Source organism: Mobula hypostoma, chromosome 1 (genome assembly GCF_963921235.1).
Source record: "Mobula hypostoma chromosome 1, sMobHyp1.1, whole genome shotgun sequence".
NCBI classification, from domain to species: Eukaryota; Metazoa; Chordata; class Chondrichthyes; order Myliobatiformes; family Myliobatidae; genus Mobula; species Mobula hypostoma.
Window position 1 is genome coordinate 199,896,408 of NC_086097.1, and position 20,639 is coordinate 199,917,046.

The 20,639-nt window shown below is 39.5% G+C and overlaps 1 protein-coding gene across 8 annotated transcripts in view; it reads left to right on the forward strand.

Moving 5' to 3' along the window:
• The window catches only part of LOC134354150 (protein EFR3 homolog A-like), a 167,324-nt gene extending 149,115 nt beyond the window's left edge, over positions 1-18,209 (forward strand). For 7 of the 8 annotated variants that reach the window (XM_063063021.1, XM_063062985.1, XM_063062995.1 and 4 more), the window contains 6 exons: positions 257-384; positions 9,931-10,019; positions 13,107-13,155; positions 14,205-14,308; positions 14,858-14,907; positions 15,393-18,209. In XM_063063021.1, the coding sequence (XP_062919091.1) occupies positions 257-384; positions 9,931-10,019; positions 13,107-13,155; positions 14,205-14,308; positions 14,858-14,907; positions 15,393-15,501 (529 nt within the window). In that variant the 3' untranslated portion in view covers positions 15,502-18,209. The remainder of the gene's footprint in view (positions 1-256; positions 385-9,930; positions 10,020-13,106; positions 13,156-14,204; positions 14,309-14,857; positions 14,908-15,392) is intronic. The other variant, XM_063063012.1, reaches the window with a different exon arrangement.
• The last annotated feature ends 2,430 nt before the right edge of the window (positions 18,210-20,639 follow it).

Genomic DNA, 20,639 nt, shown 5'->3' on the forward strand with positions numbered 1-20,639 from the left:
CATCTAAAGATGCTGTCATTAAAATGCTCAGACTCATTTTAAAATGATTAACTATACGCAAAGCATTTGGGATGCAAGTAGGTGATTTTTAAATAGCTGTTTCCATTGCACATTTATTGCATGATTCAGATTTCATGACTTGAAATTATTTAACACTGAATTTCAATAAAAATTCAATATTTAAGAAAAACAAAATTGTATTACTGGTTTCACATATTCAGAGAATTTGTATAATCTTGTGTTTTCTGTCGTATAGATTGCCCAAGTCCTTAGAGATGCAAGACAAAAGCTGTCTTTTCTTGCAAAACAGGATTGCAGATGCACTTGCTGGCAGTGGCTACAGTGTGGACAGACTGTCTGTACCTTATGTACCCCAACAAACAGGTATTACAATCTGTGTTAATGGTAATAACAGTCAAAAAATGCATGATTGTATTGACTTATTTCGAGAAGATTTGCTGGAGTTTCTAAAACAAAATTATAAAAATGTTCACTTAATTTAGGCAAATCTGGTCCTGAATAATTTATTTTGACAATCTCTCAGTCTTACAGGAGGTGTGTTCCACTGCCTTAACTACCATCCTCCCTTATGTCATTGAGTCATAAAACACTACAGTACAGAAAAAGGCCCTTCAGCTCATCTAGTCTGTGTCAAGCCTCTAATCTGCCTCTGACCATAGTCCTCCATACCCCTCCCATCCATGTACCTATCCAGATTTTTCTTAAATGTTGAAATCAACCTTGCATCCACTACTTGTGCTGCCTTCCACACTCCCACCACCCTCTGAGTGGAGAAGTTCCCTCTTATGTTCCTCTTAATCATTTCACCTTTCACCCTTATCCTATGACCACTAGATGTAAGCTCATCCAACCTCAGTGGAAAAAGCCTGCTTGCATTTACCCTACGTATACCCCTCATAATCTTGTATACTTCCATCAAATCTCCTCTGAGTCTTCTAGGTTCCGATGAATAAGATCCTAACTTAATCAGTCTTTCCCTATAACTCAGGTTCTCAATTCCTGGGAACATCTACAGTCTTTCAGTCTTACTTATGCTACATCTTTCCTGCTGGTGTGTCCAGTTTTGGTCACCCAATACTCCAAATTAGACCTTATCGTCTTATACAATTTCACCATAACATCCCAACTCATGTAGTCAACATATTGATTTATGAAGGCCAATGTGCAAAAATTGCCCAGGCCTGCGCCCTGGAGAGTGAGGACTTTCCAGGTGCAGATCCATGGTCTTGCAAGACTAACGGATGCCTTTAATGTGCAGAAAGCTTCTTTAAGGATCCTATCTTCCTTTTTATTCGCAGTTATTTTGTAAATAACACTATTCTTTGCATTTCTGGTTCGATGCTAACTGCATTTTATTGGCTTTGTATCTACTCGGCACAATAACAATAAAGTTGAATCTAATCTAATCTAAAATCTATCTACATGTGCCATTTTCAAGGAATTACGGATCTGTATGCCTAGTTCCCTCGATACTACCATGTCGCTCAATGCCCTACCACTCACTGTGGAAGACCTACCCTAGATGGTCAAATCAAGTCACGTTTATTGTCCTTTAACTATATACATGTTTAAAACATATGAACCATGTAATGTATATAGAAATGAGATTTTTTAAAACTAGATTACAGTAGTACACATAACATAAAATAACTTATGAAGGCAAGGATAAAATCTGCAGATGAATCACACATAAGTAACAAATTAAAGTGTATTAATATTAAATAGTGTAGGGTATGGAACAGATTAACCAGTGACACTTCAAATATGATGCGGCCGGGAGTTCAGAAATCTAATCGCCTGGGGGAAGAAACTGTTTCTCATCCTGGCCATTCTTGCTTTTATGCATCGTAGTCTCCTGCCTGATGGTAGAAAGCCTGAGGATGCTGAATGGGTGGGTGGGATCCTTAATATTACCAAGGCCCCTGTGTACGCAACACTACTGATAAATGACACCAGTGGATGGTAGGGAGACCCTTATGATCCTCCCAGCTGTTCTTGCAGTCCTTTGTAGGGATGTCAGGCCTGATGCTCGACCACTCCCATATCAGATGGGGATGCAGCTTGTCAGGATACTCTCGGTGGTGCTCTTGTAAAACTTGTTAAGATGTGAGGGTTGGCAGCCATGTTTGCCTGAGTCTTCTTAGGAAGTGGAGGTGCCGCAGTGCCACCTTGTTTAGGGAGATGAGGTGAGGTCATCTGTGATGTGAACTTCCAGGAACTTGGTACATTAACACTCTCTGTGGAGGAGCCATGTATTTGCAGAGAGGGATGGTTCATCTGCACCTTCTAGAAGTCCACAATAATCTCCTTTGTCTTCTCAACATTCAGACTTAGGTTGTTCTTCTCACACCAATCCACCAGCCACTCCACTTCCTCTCTGTGTTCCATCCCATCATTGTTCTTGATAAGGCCAACCACTGTTGTGTCACCCACAAACTTAATGATGCAGTTTGAGCTGGAATCTGTGACACAGTCATGCATCAGCAGTGTGAACAGCAGTGGGCTGAGCACACAGCCTTGGGGTGCGCCTGTGCTCAGTGTAATGGAATGAGAGACGTTACTGCCTATAAGAACTGACTGTGGCCTTACTGTTCAGAAGTCCAGTATCCAATTGCAGAGGAAGGTGTTGAGACCCAAAAAGGACAATTTCCCCACCAGCTTCTGGAGTATGATGGTGTTGAATGTCAAACTGATGTCATATGAGACCCATCTTCCACGTGGGACAGGACAGAGTGGAGGGCAGAGGCTATTGCATCATCAGTGGATCAATTTGAGTGATAAGCAAACTGGAACAGGTCAAGTGTAGCAGAAAGAAAGGCTTTAATGTGCTCCATGACTAGTCGCTCATGTTAATGCCACCAGACAATAGTCATTTAGGCAGGTTACTGTCGCCTTCTTTGGCACTGGAATGATGGTTGCTGCCTTGAAAACGCAGAAGCTCTCCTCGGAGCCAAGCGGGCAAACAGCCATCACATCGCTGCTACTGGTAACCATGTACTCCAGTACAACATGTTCATGGTTGAGTGGTCGGCGACTAAACCGGCTCCCCCACTGGATTCAGTCTGGTAAGGAGGGTGTGAGGACACCCAGCAGGACTGAAAAACAAGACCTGACAAAGGGCGGATGAGCTCCTTGTGAACCAATGGTCATTTTCCGTGGAAGAGATTAAAGCCTCACCACATATCTCCCTCTTACGAATCGTATGCTATGCACTTAGTTAGAAGAGACGTGCATTGTGCAGATGAATCTAGGCGCCTTGCGAGCGATTCTGCTGTACATAGTCACAAAGAAGAAGATAACGTCCTTGGAAATTGTAGGCCTGTTGGGAATGAAGGCGGCACACCAAATCCGAAAGGACGTGTGGCACTGGCTAAAGATAGACTGAAAACTAGGGGAAGTATCGTATGGATAGGGACATGGAATGTTCGAACAATGTATCAAGTGGTGAAGCTTGATAATGCAGTTTTTGAGATATCTCGAATGAAGCTGGATATTATGGGAGTAAGCAAAGTCCGTTGGACAGAGGCTGGAACAGTTGGCAAGAGTGATTTTGCGTTGATATACTCTGGAGGAGAGAGCCATGCCAATGGCGTTGGAATTATTATGAAGAAGAAAATGTACAATGCAATGGATGGGTTTTGGCCCATATCTGATAGAGTCATAATGGTAAAATTAAAAGGGAAGCCTTTCGATGTTACGATAGTCCAAGTGTATGCACCAACAGGTGAGCATGAGGATGAAGAGGTGGAACGGTTTTATGAGGACGTAGAATCTGCTTTTAAAAAAATGCAAAGAGCTCTGATGTACTTTTTGGGAGAAATGAATGCTAAAGTAGCCAATGTGAAATACAAGGATATCATTGGTCAGTATGGCTTAGATGAGAGAACTGAAAGGGGGGAAGATTTATACAATTTTGTGAACAGTGTGAGCTGATAGTAGCAAACACATGGTTCAAATTACCCAAATGAAAATTATACACTTGGAAGAAGCCTGGGGATACTGGAAGGAGACAAACTGACTATATTGCAGTGAGCAAACGCTCCAGGAGAAGTATTAGGATGGCCAAGACTTATCCAGGTGCCGATATAGGCTCGGATCACAACCTGGCGGTTGTTAGCGTGAAGATTGCACTAAAGACAAAGATTAAGGCTGCAACCAAGATAGCCAGGCTGGATATGGACTTACTGAAGAAGAGCGAGTATAGTGAAAGATTTTCTGCAGTGGTACAAGAGTGGTACTAAGGGACTGAGAGCAGACACCAGATTACATGTGGTCAAACCTGAAGGACTGTATGCAAATGGCAGTTTCCCCAAAAGATGGCATGTAGCTAAACAAGCCTGGATGACGGATCACATTCTGAAGCTCATGGAAGAGAGAAGGAAGCACAAGGAGGACACATCTAAGTACAAGGAATTGGACCAGCAAATAAGAGCAGAATGTGCAAAAGCTAAAGATCAATGGTTTATCAAACGGTGTGAAAAGATAAATACCATGGGCATGTTGCATCATTCAAGGAATATGCACAGGGAGATTGTAGAGATGACCAACAGGAGCAAGAAACAATCGAGGACTGGCATTATTCAAGACAAGGACGGGAACGTACTCTTTGAGAATGACAAGATGGAAAGTAGATGGATGGAATACATTAGGGAATTTTACTACAATGCTAGAAATGATCAAGTGAGTGAGAAGAACACGGAAAGTCCTGAAATTTTGGTAGAGGAAGTAAGAGCAGCCATTGGGAGTTTAAAAACTGGTAAAGCTTGTGGTGTAGATGGTATTACAGCCGAAATGTTGAAATGCCTTGGTGACTCGGAGGTTGAGGAGATCACGAGGCTTTGCAATACAATCTACTCAACAGGAAAGTGGCCAACAGATTTTGTGATGTCAGAGTTTGTCATAATCCCAAAGAAAAGTAAGAGCACGAAATGTTCAGACTTTAGAACTGTAAGTCTTATAAGTCATGCCTCCAAGATCTTGTTATTAATACTCCTAAGCAGAATAAAAAGGACAGTTCTTAATGAAATTAATGAGTGCCAGAGCAGATTTATACCAGGTGAGGGTACCCGTGAAGGGATTTTCAATTTGCGAATGATTGTGGAACGAGGTCTAGAAAAAAAAAGACATTTACATGTTTATTCTTTATTTCACTTTTAATGTATATCTGTGAACATGTAATGCTACTGCGACATTGTGATATTCTTCAGGATTAATAAGAACCTATCTAAAATTCTGCACTCTCAAAATTTCACTTTTGAAGACCTCTTACTTACTAAGTACACCTTTGCCAGAAAACAGCCTGTCCCAATCCACACTTGCCAGATCCTTTCTGATACCATCAAAATTGACCTTTCTCCAATTCAGAATCTCAACCCAAGGACCAGACTTTTCCACAATTACCTTGAATCACTAGATTCAAAGTGCCCCCCTACAAAAACTTCTGTCACCTGCCCTGTCTCATTCCCTAATAGGAGATCTAGTATTGCACACTCTCTCATAGACTTCTATGTACTGATTAACAATGCTTTCCTGAACGCATTTAACAAATTCTTTCCCATCCAGACCTTTTACAGTATAGGAGTCTCAGTCAATATGTGGAAATTTTGAAATCACCTACTATAACAACCTTGTTTCTTGCAACCGCCTGCGATCTCTCTACAATGTTGCTCCTCTAAATCCTGTGGACTGGTGGGTGGTTTATAATATACCTTTCTTATCCCTCAGTTCTACCCATATAGTCTCACTAGAGAAGCTCTCCAGTCTATCCTGGCTGAGCACTGAACTCTGACTAGTAATGTCACCTCTCTTCCTTTAATCTCTCCCACTCTATCATGTCTAAAACAAAGGAATCCGGGAACAGTGAGCTGCCAGTCCTGCCCCTCCTGCAACCAAGTCTCACTAATGGCAGCAATGTTGTAATTCTATGCGTTAATCTGAGCTCATCTGCCTTTTCTACAATACTTCTTCCATTGAATTATATGCAGCTCAGAACATTAGTCCCACCATACTCAACCTTTTATTCCTGACTTTTTACATAGGCTTAGCAACATCTTTCTCCACAACTGCTCCACTATCTGGCACTCTTGTGCCCACCCCCTGCAAATCTAGTGTAAAACTCGCTGTACAGCACTAACAAAGCTTCCCACTATGATATTAGTCCCCGTCAAATTCAAGTGCAAACAATCTCTTCTGTACAGGTCCCTCCTTCCCTGGAAGAACATCTGAAGCACTCCCTCTTGTGCCAACTCCTTAGCCACGTTTTAAACAACATGACCTTCCTATTTGTGGCCTCACTAGCACATGGCACAGGTAGTAACACTGAGAACACAACCCTGGAGGTCCTGTCCTTTAACTTAGCACCTAACTCCTTGAACTCACTTTGCAGGGCCTTGTCACCCACTCTACCCACTGCCATTGGTACCTTCTGGCTGCTCAGCCTCCCACTTAAAAATGCTGTGGAATCTATCCAAAATATCCCTGACCCAGGCACCCAGGAAGCAGCAAACCATCGGAAAACTTATTCTCATCCACAAAACCTCCTTTCTGTCCCTCTAATCAACAAATCCCCTATCACTACAACTCACCACCTATCCCCACTTCACTCCTGAGCTACGGAACCAGATTCGGTGCTGGAGACCTAACTGCTGTGTCCTTCCTCTCATAGGTCATTCCCCAACAGCAGTATCCAAAACAGTGTACCTGATGTTGACTGGAACAGCCACAGGGGTGCTCTGCACTTCTTGCCTATCCCCTTTCCCCCTCCTGAAGGTCATCTTTTCACATTGTACATGAATGGTTTGGTGATGGAACTGATGGCTTTGTGGAGACTCAGGTATTGCTGACCAGGCAGTGAGTCTGCAGAAGGCCTGAAACAGATTTGGAGAATGGGCAAAGAAGTGGCAGATGGAATACCGTGTAGGGAAGTACATGGTAATGAACTTCGGTAGAAGGAATAAAGGTATAAACTATTTTCTAAACAGAAGAAGATTCAAAAATCAGGGGTACGAAGGGACTTGGGATTCCTTGTGCAGGATTCCTTACCAGTTAAAGTGCAGGTTGAGTTGATGGTAACGGAGACAAATGCAATGTAAGCATTTATTTCGAGAGGACTAGAATTTAAGAGCAAGTATGTATTGCTGAGGCATTATAAGATGTTAGTAGTATAGCACTTAGATTATCGTGAGCAGTTTTAAAGGTTCATTTCATTATCAAAGTATACAACTCTGAAATTCTTCAATTCTCTGGGTAGCCATGAAATCAAGAAAAAAAAGAAAGGCAGCCTGATCATCAACCCCCAAATCGCCCTCCCCGCAAAGAAAAATGAACAAAAACAGAACAGGCACATCAACCCCCAAATCCCCCCTCCCCACAAAGAAAAATGAACAAAAACAGAACAGGCACATCAACCCCCAAATCCCCCTCCCTGCACAAAAAATAATGAGAAGATTGGGCAAAAAAACACAAAATATAAAAACAATAAGATGCAATAAAAGATTTTATGGTCCCAATTCCACATCCAAAATGCAGAAAAAACCTGGGCAACTCTCCCTGCAGTGGCAGGCTCTTCCCTCTCTGGTAGCATAGCTGATACTCACCCTCTGCACTTGTGTCAATGGCTAGTCGCTTGAATCAGTGAAATGGAGCCAAGCATTGACGTACGCTCCAGCCTGCAGCAAGCCTGCTATGAGGTTCGCGCAAGCTGCCTCTACCCCTCGCAATCCTCTCAGAAACTGCAGGCCACTGGAACATCCAAACGATCTCCAAATTTCCGCACTCGCATTGATGTTTCTGTTGCCATCACTGCTTTAATTGGCGAATGATGGAAGCTATAATCGGTGAAATGGGGTCAAACGTTGGCTCATGCAGGCTTCTTGCCACTGAGGTTCACTCATGTTGCCTCTGCCTCTGGAATCTTGGTAACTGCAGAGTGGTGAAGCACCCAAACAATCTCCAAACAGCAAAACACAGGCTGCAACAGTTCTAGAATCACATCCAAGACGAGAATCAAACGTAAAAGACATAACAGAAGTGAAAAAGATGGTTCCATGATCTAACCAGAAGAAGTCAACCAAAGGAACGTGGTACGCAGGCACCATCGTGACAGAACTTGGATGAGTTTTTGGCCCCTTATCTAAGAAAAGATGTGCTGTTATTGGAATGTATCAAGAGGTTCAGGAGAATGATTCTGGGAGTGAATGGGTTAATGTAAGAGGAGCTTTTGATGGCTCTGGGCCTGTACTCACTGGAGTTTAGAAGAATAAGGGGGTGATCTCATTGAAACCTATTGAATATTGAAAAGCCAAGATAGTGGATTTGGAGAGAACGTTTCCTATATTGGGTGAGTCTAGGATCAGAGGGCACACCCCTAGAATAGAGGGACATCCATTTAGAACAGAGTTGAGGAGGAATTTATTTAGCCAGAGGCTGGTGAATCTGTGAAATTCATTGCCATTTATATTTAAAGTGGAGGTTGATAGGTTCTTGATTAGTAATTGCATCAAAGGTTACGGGGGCGAGGACAGGAGATTGGGGTTGAGAGGGATAATAAAACAGCCATGTTGCTAATTCTGCTTGCATGTCTTATGATCTTAAACTCTCTTGCCTTCCACCTTATCAGAGCTCTTTTCACTCCATTTTCTCTGCAATATTAAAGTCTGTTTATCTACAGCTGTTCCTAACTCTGATGAAAGATAATTACATTGAAACACTAACTCTGTTTTGCTCTCCTCAGATGTTGTGTGACTCAGAGCGTTTTAGTAGCTTCTGTTTTAGTTTGCCTTTCATCCTCATCTAGGATTTGAACAGATTTATTTCTTGAGCATTTGTTTGATCTGTGAGTTTGTTATAATGGTTTATCACTTTCTCCATATTTAAAAGAAATCTCAATGATTCTTCTTCCTAATATTTATTTAATTGCATTAATATGTCCACTAAACACTATCTATCTCCCAAGTTTTAAGTATGACAATCAAATCACCTGAAAGAACTTTGTTTTCTGGACTAAAATGTCCCAGATAATTGAGTGCTTTTATTTTGGATATTAAATTAATGGCTTTCATCTGAAGTACTTTTAGCTTTATATTGCCCACAATATCAAAGAAATGAAAAGTTAACGCAGTTATTTAGCTGTAACCTTATTGAATATTTAAAGCTTAATAATGCTTTCACTACTGTTCCCTCCAAGCTGCATGGGTGCATGGCCATGCAGTAACTGAAATGTTCCTACGCACATAGCCTCTGCCACACAACTGGAATTTTCTTTTATATAATGTTTTATTAAAGTTTTCAGGCCATGTAAAACTTTCCTGCTCAGAGTAATGGTTGGTTCCCGCAGCTGTAAAAAAAAAATAGAGGGAACATTGGCTTTAACAGAAGGAATATCCTACCAATAATGTTAATATCTGAACTGCCACATTGTTAAACTTTTCTTGCTAATCACAGTGAGCAGAGATATTACCACATGTCTTCTGTACATTTTCAACGAACTACACCTTCAAGTACGAATTAGTGTGGCAAGCTTCACCACTATCCACTTTTGGTAACTTGATACTATTGAATGCTTAAATGTTTGAGAATAGATATTTTTTGTGATTAGTATTGATAAAACGTTAAAGGATAGGTGGCTGGTGTATATAACTCTTTTGTGAGAAATATAGTTATTCTGTCTAATGTTTTTATCAGTTTCCAAATGCAGTTTTAAATGAATGGTAATAATGGGTTTTGAATCTTGAATAAATCTGAGAAAGCGTGTGATACTACATTATTCATAGAAGAATAAATTGTTGTACATTTGGATCCTAAAATACTTTACAACATGTCTATAAGTTTTGTTCGATTGTTCATAAATGCCTAATTGCATTTCATAAGTTAAAAGAACATTTACTTCCATTGCATATAAATGTTTTTTAGATGAAGATAGACTGTCCAGAAGAAAAAGCATTGTTGACACAGTGTCAATCCAAGTTGACCTCCTTGGTGTCAATGTTCCACAGGACAAGGTAAACAAACCCTTTTCCATTATTCCTGGCTTTCTGCTACTTTTGTAGTTTTAAGACAGAAATCTCTTCTTTATGTAAAGTAAATGCTTGTCGAGTAAGTATAATTTTTCTCACCATTTTTCACCAAACCACTTTCTCACCCAATTCCCAACTATATAACTTTCATCTTACAATCGAATTACTTTGATTTCTTTGGAACTATATTTTGGGGCCTTTGCTTAAAGGATCTCCAGTGTAGGGAGATGAGATTTATTTGTTTATCTGTCTGTCTGGTTGTTTATTTATTTATTTATTGACATGCAGTGCGGAGTAGCCCCTCTAGCCCTTCAAGCCATGCCACCCAGCAATCCCCGAATTTATTCCTAGCCTAATCACAGGACAATTTACAAAGACCAATTAACATACCAACTGGTACATCTTTGGAATGGGGAGAAAACTGGAACACCTGGAGGAAACCCATGTGGTCACAGAGAAAATGTATAATGTTAAAACATTGAATAGTACAGCACACTACTGGCCCTTCGGCCTACAATGTTGTGCCAACCCTTAAACCCTGCCTCCCATATAACCCTCCACCTTAAATTCCTCAATATACCTGTCTAGAAGTCTCTTAAATTTCACTAGTGTATCTGCCTCCACCACTGACTCAGGCAGTGCATTCCACGCACCAACCACTCTCTGAGTGAAAAACCTTCCTCTAATATCCCCCTTCAACTTCCCACCCCTTACCTTAAGGCCATGTCCTCTTGTATTGAGCAGTGGTGCCCTGGGGAAGAGGTGCTGGCTGTCCACTCTATCTATTCCTCTTAATATCTTGTACACCTCTATCATGTCTCCTCTCATCCTCCTCTCCAAAGAGTAAAGCCCTAGCTCCCTTAATCTCTGACCAATAATGCATACTCTCTAAACCAGGCAGCATCCTGGTAAATCTCCTCTGTACCCTTTCCAGTGTTTCCACATCCTTCCTGTAGTGAGGTGACCAGAACTGGACACAGTACTCCAAGTGCGTTCTTACAGGCAGCAGCAGGAATTGAACCCATGTTGGCAGTACTGAAAAGTGTTGTGCTAACCACTATGCTACCATGCTGTACATTTCCTTCTGTTAAAGCCAAAGCTCCCCCCTTGTAAAATCACTCAAGCTGTGCCAGGTTAGTTGGGAAGCAACGGTAGACAGCAATCTTGAGGAATTTCCAGAGATGTTTGATCAGGTTAAGGTCAGGACTCTGGGCCACTCAAGGACATCAATTTTCTTTGTTTGAAGATACCCCATGGTTGCTTTGGCAGTGTGCTTTGGATTGTTGTTTTGCTGAAAGATGAACTTCCTCTCCAGTTTAAGGTTTCTAGCAGAGGCTAGCAGGTTTTAATTCAGGATCTCTCTGTATTTAGCAGCATTCATCTTCCCATTAAGCCTGAAAAGCAGTCCCTGCTGCTGAAAAGCATCCCCATAGTATGAGGCTACCTTCTCCATACTTCACAGTAGGGATGGTGTTACCTGACAGATGCGCTGTATTAGATTTACGCCACATGTACCCCTTAATATTGAGGCCAAAAAGTTCCACTTCAGTAACATCTGGTCACAAGATCTTCCACATTTAAACAGTACCTTCCAATTGATGCTTTGCAAAGACTTCACGGCCAAGGATAAGCTGTTTTTTTTAGCCAGGGCTTCTTCCTTGCCACTCTTTCATAAATACCCTTTGTGCAAGGCCTTAGAGATTGTGGAGCTATGAGCTTCATCTCCACTAGCAGCCTCTTAATTGTACAACCTACTCAGGATGACTGTTGTGTTACAGTAGCCCCTCTTACAAGTGCCATTCTTCTCTGGCAACTAAGAGGAATGGCCTGACCTAGATAGTGTAGCTGTGATTTCAATTTTTACATCTTTTTCAAAATGAAATGCACTGAGCTCCGAGGTATGTTCAGTGCCTTGTAATGGTTTTGTATCCTTTCCCAAATTTGTGCTTCACTGTTATCATTTCCCTGACTTGCCTTGAATGCACTTTTGTCTTCGTTTTGGTTTGGTCTGCTGAAAATCTACCATACTGTTTAACCTTATGAAAAGAGAAGGTATTTCTTCAGGTGATCCTCCAATTTTCTATATCAACATATTGGGTAAGGTAATATACAGTATTACACCTGAGGAAAGTTAGCACAGTAGTTACAAAAGGAATGGATACTTCTTGACCTCAATTTTGGTTTTTAATTTTTAGTAAATTGTTGACAGGTTTTGGAATTTTCTTTTGGTTTGACATGGCACACAATGTTTTGCAGATTATCTCAAAAAAATCCTACTTCAATATGTTTTAAATTTAGATAATGTGACAGTAAAATGTGAAAATAGTTGTGAGGCTGAATAGACATTATGCGATGAATTCACTCGTCTGTGTTGATGCCTGGCTGAAATAACTGCATTTTTGGAAAAGCTGGCTTATAAATTATCATCAATGATAAATCACAGAATCGCAAAGTTCACAGTATGAAAGAACAACATTTAGCTCATCAGATCTGTCCCCTTAAAATCCTATAACTGAGTTGGTCTCTACTTTCCCCTTCTCACTTTGGCAAGGCATCTTGTTGCTAATGGCTGACTGTTTTGTAATTCATTCTGTCATTGGTTTGCTTACCTACCACCTTCATTCTGTGTCTCCTGAGAATGGTCAGTTTCTCTACCTACTGTCTATACCCTTGATGATTTTTCAAGCCTGTATCAACTCCTTTGTAAGAGAGAATCAACCCTGCTTTCCTAGTTGAGGACGAGAGGTGGGGAGCTTTCATTTGCAGCTTTCAAAGGAAACTTATTTAAAATTTAAATGACGGTCTCTGGAAAGAAAGGATGTGAAAGGAAAGAATGAGCGCAAATATGTTGTAGATTTGTGTGGTTTCCTCCAATATGTCAACTATATAAGAATAAGATTGGTGTAATTCCATGCTGTTACCATTCTGTGAATCTCAGTCTCTCCACAAAACTAAAGATGCTCATCCTAGAATTGAGTGGATAAAATACTTCTACAGATCCTCAGTGGCCTTTGCACCACTTTAAGGAATGATGCATGATTTGATTCAAGTACTTTATTTTATTTTCCACAGGCAAAGATAGTTGAAGAAATCACCTTTGAAACATTAAAGAAAGCTATTGGTATGTCTAATATAAATATTATATATAGGCATCTGTTAGTCTCGTGAGACCATGGATTTGCACCTTGAAAGGTTTCCAAGGCACAGGCCTGGGCAAGGTTGTATGGAAGACTGGCAGTTGCTTATGCTGTAAGTGTCTCCTCTCCACACCACCGATGTTGTCCAAGGGACAAGGACTAGGACCGCTACAGCTTGGCACCAGTGTCATCGCAGAGCAATGTGTGGTTAAGTGCCTTGCTCAAGGACACAACACGCTGCCTCAGCTGAGGCTCGAACTAGCGACCTTCAGATCACTAGACCAACGCCTTAACCACTTGGCCACGCGCCAACGCAATGTTATGTAAATAACAGCAGATCATAGTATAATGTGACAGTGGACGAATTGCTAATAAAAGGGGAAATCTTTGATCTGCACAAAATTTGATTCCGGATTCTCCATAAAACATTGTTTCTTTAATCTTTTAATGTTATTTCTCTCCGTCGATTAACAGATTGCACAGTTATTAACACCTCCCATCCAATCTTCATTTTATAAGTGCTTTAAAGAAAAGTTATTTTGTAAAAGCCTTGCCTTTTAGCCATTCTTGGAAATAATCCATAACATGCTATAATATTCTTTTACTAATTTGTTTCATAGTTTTTTCATATTTTCCTGACCATCTTGATTTCTGAATTGAGGGCTACAGGGGCAAACAAAATGTATGTCTTTAATTCTGGAAGAAATCGGTATTTAAAATAAACTCATGTAATCCAAGTCCACATTTGTTTGAATTATTTTACAACCTGGTTCTGGAGAGAATTTGACCTGGGTGTATAAGTAAGGGCAAATTTAGGATTGTTCATAGGTTTGTGATACAATGTTGATCAGATTCTAGTATACTGTTCATAGATTAAATGTAGCAAAAAGTTGTTCTAATATTAGTGAGTCATTTTGGATAATTTGTGACTGAATTTCACTGTGTATGTCAATACAATGAATCTGAATTAAACTAAGAAATTGAAATTTTATAATACACTTCCCTGGCTTAATTCATCCTTTCTATAAATCAGATAGTCAAAATCTTGAAGAACAAGAAAGAGAGAAGCGACGTCAAATAATTGAGAAGTTTCAGAAAGCACCATTTGAGGAGATTGCAGCCCAGTGTGAATCCAAGGTTAGTCAAACTTCTAATACTGTGCAAACACGGCATGTAATGCTAATAAAAGCAAATTTGTTTTGTTGCATTTCACCTAGTAGTGTATTTCACATGCCTCATCAATGTTCTGTTTATTGCATTCTCCTTCCAACTGAAAATATTATTTTCTTTGAGAGTGAGCAGCCTAGTGGCTATTGTGAGAGATTTCCTTTTTTTCAAGCTACTGATCTATAGTTGCATGCACATTGTAGAAGGGGATTATGTTCATTTTGGGGTCCACTGAAAATGGAATATTTCAATACATTTTAATTAATGTGAGCTTGAAGGATGATGTATATTTTTAAATGGTTTTCTATGAATAAGAACCAAAATTGTCTTTGTCATGATATTCAACATTATTGCTATAGCTTTTTATAAAAGGGGGAAAAGATATCTGGGAAAACTCCAGTTACAGGACTGGTCTTAAAGCTTGACTCTTTCAAAAACTATTGTAACTTTATACAAAACTTACTAAGCTTTTGTCACTAGTTTACTTCCCACAATAAGTCCTATTTATGTCTCTTTCAGTCAAACTTTCTTCATGACAGGCTTGCAGAGATATTTGAATTGACAATAAGGTGAGTACTTGTGTATGAGTAAAAGTGGTTAAGTATATTTATTTTGTTTTGGCCAACTAATATATAATGAAGTTTAAAAATAAGTGGATTTCCAGTTATTACTAAGCAATTAGAGATTGCTAATTTGCACATGGGATTACTTTGTTATTAGTTTCTGATTTTACCAAAAGTGAAGAATCTTTATCAAATTGTCCTTTCAAATACCAATGTGTGATAACCTCTTAACTAACATTTCATCACATTACTACAGTTGCACTGCTGAGTAGAATTCTTCCTGGGCATGATGTGGACATCTTCCATACTTGATCTGATTTTTTTTTAAATTTAAATACAGCTTTATTAAATGGAAATAATAACTATTCTTTGAAAATATTTTGCCTTTGTAGCACAGTAACGGATGTGTATGCATTGAGTTCTGAATGTTTGAAAATGACTTTTTTCAAAGTGGGAAGTAAGTCAATAATCTGATGTAGAATTTTCTCTAGCAGACCGCCTCCAAGTCCGTCGGGATCTATGAGTGTGACAGCCGGACATGTTCAGTATCATTCCATCCCAGTCTACGAAATGAAGTTTCCAGACCTTTGTGTTTATTAGTTGCTGCTTCTGTTTGAGATGCCTCCATTGATTTATATCTTGTGAAATATTTTCACTGAATCTCTCAATAAATTAGGTGAACAATCAGTTATTTATTAGGGCTTGCTGGCCTGGTGATCATTGTGATGCACTCTATTATGTGTAAATGTACAAGTATCAGGTAGTGTAAGTGTGTATTTAAAAACTTGCTATTTTCTTGAGCAAAATACTTTGTTTTACCCTGCAAGAGGTCCACATTCACAACTGTGAAAGTGCCACCAGCACATTTATGCATGACTTTTATATTAAAATATGGACTTCATCAAAAAATTGAGATAACTATGTTATTCATCATTTACCATATTTGTTAACAACTTTTAAATGAAGTTCTGTCATTTTTGTTCAGTAGCATTCCAAACTTGTAAAGATGTAACAAAACATTTACTTGTTAACAATTTTCAGTTCTAATGTATTCTCCAAACCATCCATATTGAGTGTTTTGGATTAATTTTATTCACATTTGGTACCTAGAATTCCATTTACAGTGGCATGCAAAAGTTTGGGCACCCCAGTCAGAATTTCTGTTACTGTGAATAGCTAAGCGAGTAAAAGATGAACTGATTTCCAAAAGGCATAAAATTAAAGACGACACATTTCTTTAATATTTTAAGCAAGAAATATTTTTTATTTCCATCTTTTACAGTTTCAAAATAACAAAAATGGAAAAGGGTCTGAAGCAAAAGCTTGTAAACACTATCTGTAACCAGCTAAGAGTCTTTCAATTCTTGTTTGGGGGATTTTCACCCATTCTTCCTTGCAAAAGGCTTCTAGTTCTGTGAGATTCTTGGGCCGTCTTGCATGCAATGCTCTTCTGAGGCCTATCCACAGATTCTCTATGTTTAGGTCGGGGGACTGTGAGGGCCATGGCAAAACCTCCAGCTTGCGCCGCTTGAGGTAGTCCATTGTGGATTTTGAGGTGTGTTTAGGATCATCATCCTGTTGTAGACGCCATCCTCTTTTCATCTTCGGCTTTTTTACAGACAGTGTGATGTTTGCTTCCAGAATTTGCTGGTATTTAATTGAATTCGTTCTTCCCTCTACCAGTAAATGTTCCCCGTGCCACTGGCTGTAACACAATCCCAAAGCATGATCGATCCACCCTCATGCTTAACAGTTGGAGAGGGGTTCTTTTCGTGAAATTCTGCACCATTTTTTCTCCAAACATACCTTTGCTCATTGCGGCCAAAGAGTTCTATTTTGACTTCATCAGTCCACAGGACTTGTTTCCAAAATGCATCTGGCTTGTATAGATGTTCCTTTGAACCTTTTGAATAGAACTTTTTTGTTATTTTGGAACTGTAAAAGATGGAAATAAAAGTTTTCTTGCTTAAAATATTAAAGGAATGTGTCATCTTTAACTTTATGCCTTTTGGAAATCAGTTCATCTTTTACTCACTTAGCTATTCACAGTTACAGAAATTTTGACCAGGGTTGTCCAAACTTTTGCATGCCACTGTATGTAAACTGGAGGATCCAAACTGCTTAATGCTCTCCACTACATTGCTTTTTTTGCCTCTGCATCCCTCCCCAGTCTTAGTCTCCACAGTGAGTAAAAGCTGTTTTTTGTTTAGGAAGTAAAACAACTTGAGTACAAATTTGTTAATGCATAATCTCTTATTTAGAATCTGGACTTGGCCAGTGTTTTTAATATCATTTTGAAACTCAACATTTTTTAGTTTGTTTCAGTGCTTTTAAGTAATTCTGGAGGGTGCGACATGAAATGTTTAAACTGGTCCAGTGCATAGATAAATCTGAGATGGTGAGGTTAAAAGTCTATATGTAATACATAGTTTTTTGTATTAGCTTATACATTTAAGATGTGTAAATGAAGATTTACAAGGAATACTAGATGAATCAATTGCTAGTTTTTTTTGGAGGTTTTGTGAAAGCTCAGCGATCAGCCACATTTGAAGTATCAATTTTGGGAGTGGCAGGGTTATGTTATTTTATAATAGTGTTGAAATTCATTCCTTTGCTATTCCAATCAAGTTATTACAATTAAACAATGCTTTTTGTCTTCTTTAATTTTGGTTACATTTGTTTTCAGTTTGAAACTCCATATACTTTTAGAAATAATAGGCAAGTTGCTGCCTGTTTTGGTCTTCTACATTTAGAATTCTGATAACTGTACAATGTGAGAAAAGGCTGCATTGGACAACTCTCTCGATTGGCAATTTTTTTTTTATTAATCAAATAAATGGCAAACCTAAAACGTTTCAATGCTGAAACTAGACTTGATTGATACTGTGAGCAAAAGTAATTTTGTATTGGTTGAAGTCATATACTTGCATTAAATGAACGTTGTGACTTTTCTTAGCATTTTTGAAAATACCATTTGTTCTTGAGCAAGTTGTTTTTAATAGTATCAGTGGATTGTTCGTGAATTTATGACATATGACCAGAGGTGATTTTGTTCATAAAGGCTTATGGACAACATTTCTTCAATTTTAGACTGCTTTCATGCATGTGCTGAAAACAAGATCATGTGGGATGATGTATTGTGCAATCCTAGTCATGTGTTATGTCTTCAGATAATGCTTTACACTTTGAATGTATTTGTTCATTTTTAAAGCATAGACATCTATGAATTCAAATTTTATCAACCTTCAGAAATATTATAAACTTAATGGGATGTGAAATGTTGCACAATTAAAAGGACAAAACAAATAGTATTGTTGTATCTTGTTTTTTCATTATGGAGATGGATTTCACAATGCATGATTGACATTCAGACAACTCACATTATGAAATTATGCAGTGACGTGTGAAAATTGCAAAACAATTGCCTGGCCAGTGTGTTTAAATATTAAGCATAAGAATGACATGACATGTTATCGGTCTTAATTATACTTGTTATATAGTAGCTTTTCAGATCTCTGAATTTTATGTAAGATTTTTGACATAATGCACTGCTGTGTTCTTCCTCATGGTAATTTGCATGCCTTGAACCTATCGCAGTGCAAAAGGTCACAAATGGAGCTTAACTGTTTGCTTCTGCACTGTGTCACATCTATGTGAAAACAGACTTGGCCAGAGTAGAAAAAAATAAAGGTGGATGCATAGAAACTGTTTTTGCCATGAACCAAAGTTCAATGTATGTATCTATATTCTACTAAAACTCTCATGCTGTGACCTCCAATTAGCGCAAACGGTGCATTACAGTGGCACCTTTTTGGCTAAATCGAATTAAAATGCACTAACTTACAGAATGCAGGCAAAGTTCAAAGTTTATATTTCATATAAAATTGCTCATTCGCCAAAATCAACAGGCTCGCTTTGACCCGAGGGACAATCCGCCATCATGGAAATCGGGACGCGACAGCCCAACGCATGCACACAGCCAGCCTCAGCAGCGACACCTACCGGAGCAAAAGGGCAGGGCAGCTCTATTTCGAGGGGTCACATTCTGCTAATCACCATCAGCATGTGCAGGATTGGGACAGATCTAACTGCCACCCATCAATAAGAGATAATTAAATCTTATTGTAATGACGTACTTCGAGGCACCCATAAAACCTTTTGCTGCAGTCAAAGGGCATCAGTGACTATATCACATCCATTTAGGAGAGCGACAACCACATCAAGAATAATCAGCATCCTTTGGTGTTACTGCTTCGTATCTTCTATCCAGCATTAGGGTTAAAAAAAAAAATGGTCAGCCTAATTATGCCATGTGGAAAGGGAAGGGGGACACTATGGTCAAGAGATGACACCAAACATCATCGGAAAGTGGCAAGGAGAGGGAGAGAACAAGAATCGGATGAGGCCAGGGCCGCACGACTCCAGGATCAAAGATGAGAGAAGAAGAGACAGGAGGAGAGGCATGCACATCTCCAGGATCAGAGACAAACAACAAACAGCAGAAGAGATGAAGAGACGGGGGATGGAAGGACTGCACGTCTCCAGAATGACAACGAGAGGCACAAGGGTGGCAGATAAATCAGAAATGATGCCATCAAAAGTGTCCTCCGTTAAACGAGGAGCAGCTATATTTGCTTTGCTACGCGTCGTTCTTTTTAAATAAACAGGTTTTCTACTTCAGTTTCCAAGGCAAAGCGATACCAATAGTGTTCAGGAAAATTTAATGTACATTCTGGTCACATCAGACTGCACTACCCTTCTCTCAAAGGGTGCCCCAGCGGGTCACCCTGTTGTCTAGTACTAAATCCCAAGGGTTTCTACCTTTATATAAATAGCAAAAGGATAGTGAGGGATAAAATTGGTCCCTTAGAGAATCAGAGTGGAGGGCTATGTGTGGAGCCAAAAGAGATGGGGGAGATTCTTAACAATTTCGTTTCTTCCATATTCACTAAGGTGAAGGATATTGAATTGTGTAAGATAAGGGAAACTGGTAGGGAAGGTATGGAAACTATGATGATTAAAGTAGTAGTAGTGCTGGTGCTTTTAAGGAATATAAAAGTGGATAAGGCTCCGGGTCCTGACACGATATTCCCTAGGACATTGAGGGAAGTTAGTGTGGAAATAGAAATAGAAATATTTCAAATGTCATTAGAAACGGGGATGGTGACGGAGGATTGGCGTATTGCTCATGTGGTTCCGTTGTTTAGAAAGGGTTCTAAGAGTAAACCTGGCAATTATCGGCCTGTGAGTTTAACGTCAGTGGTGGGTAAATTGATGGAAAATATTCTTTGAGATGGTGTGTATAATTATCTGGATAGACGCAGTCTGATTAGGAACAGTCAACATGGATTTGTGCATGGAAGGTCATGTTTGACAAATCTTTTTGAATTTTTTGAAGCGGTTACTAGGAATGTTGATGGTAAAGCGGTGGATGTTGTCTATATGGACTTCAGTAAGGCCTTTGACAAGGTCCCACACAGAAGGTTGGTTAGGAAGGTTCAATTGTTAGCTATTAATATTGAAGTAGTAAAATGGATTCAGCAGTGGCTGGATGGGAGATGCCAGAGAGTAGTGGTGGAAAACTGTTTGTCAGATTGGAGGCCAGTGACTAGTGGTGTACCTCAGGGATCTGTACTGGGTCCAATGTTGCTTGTCATATACATTAATGATCTGGATGATGGGGTGGTAAATTGGATTAGTAAGTATGCAGATGATACTAAGATGGCTGGCGTTGTGGA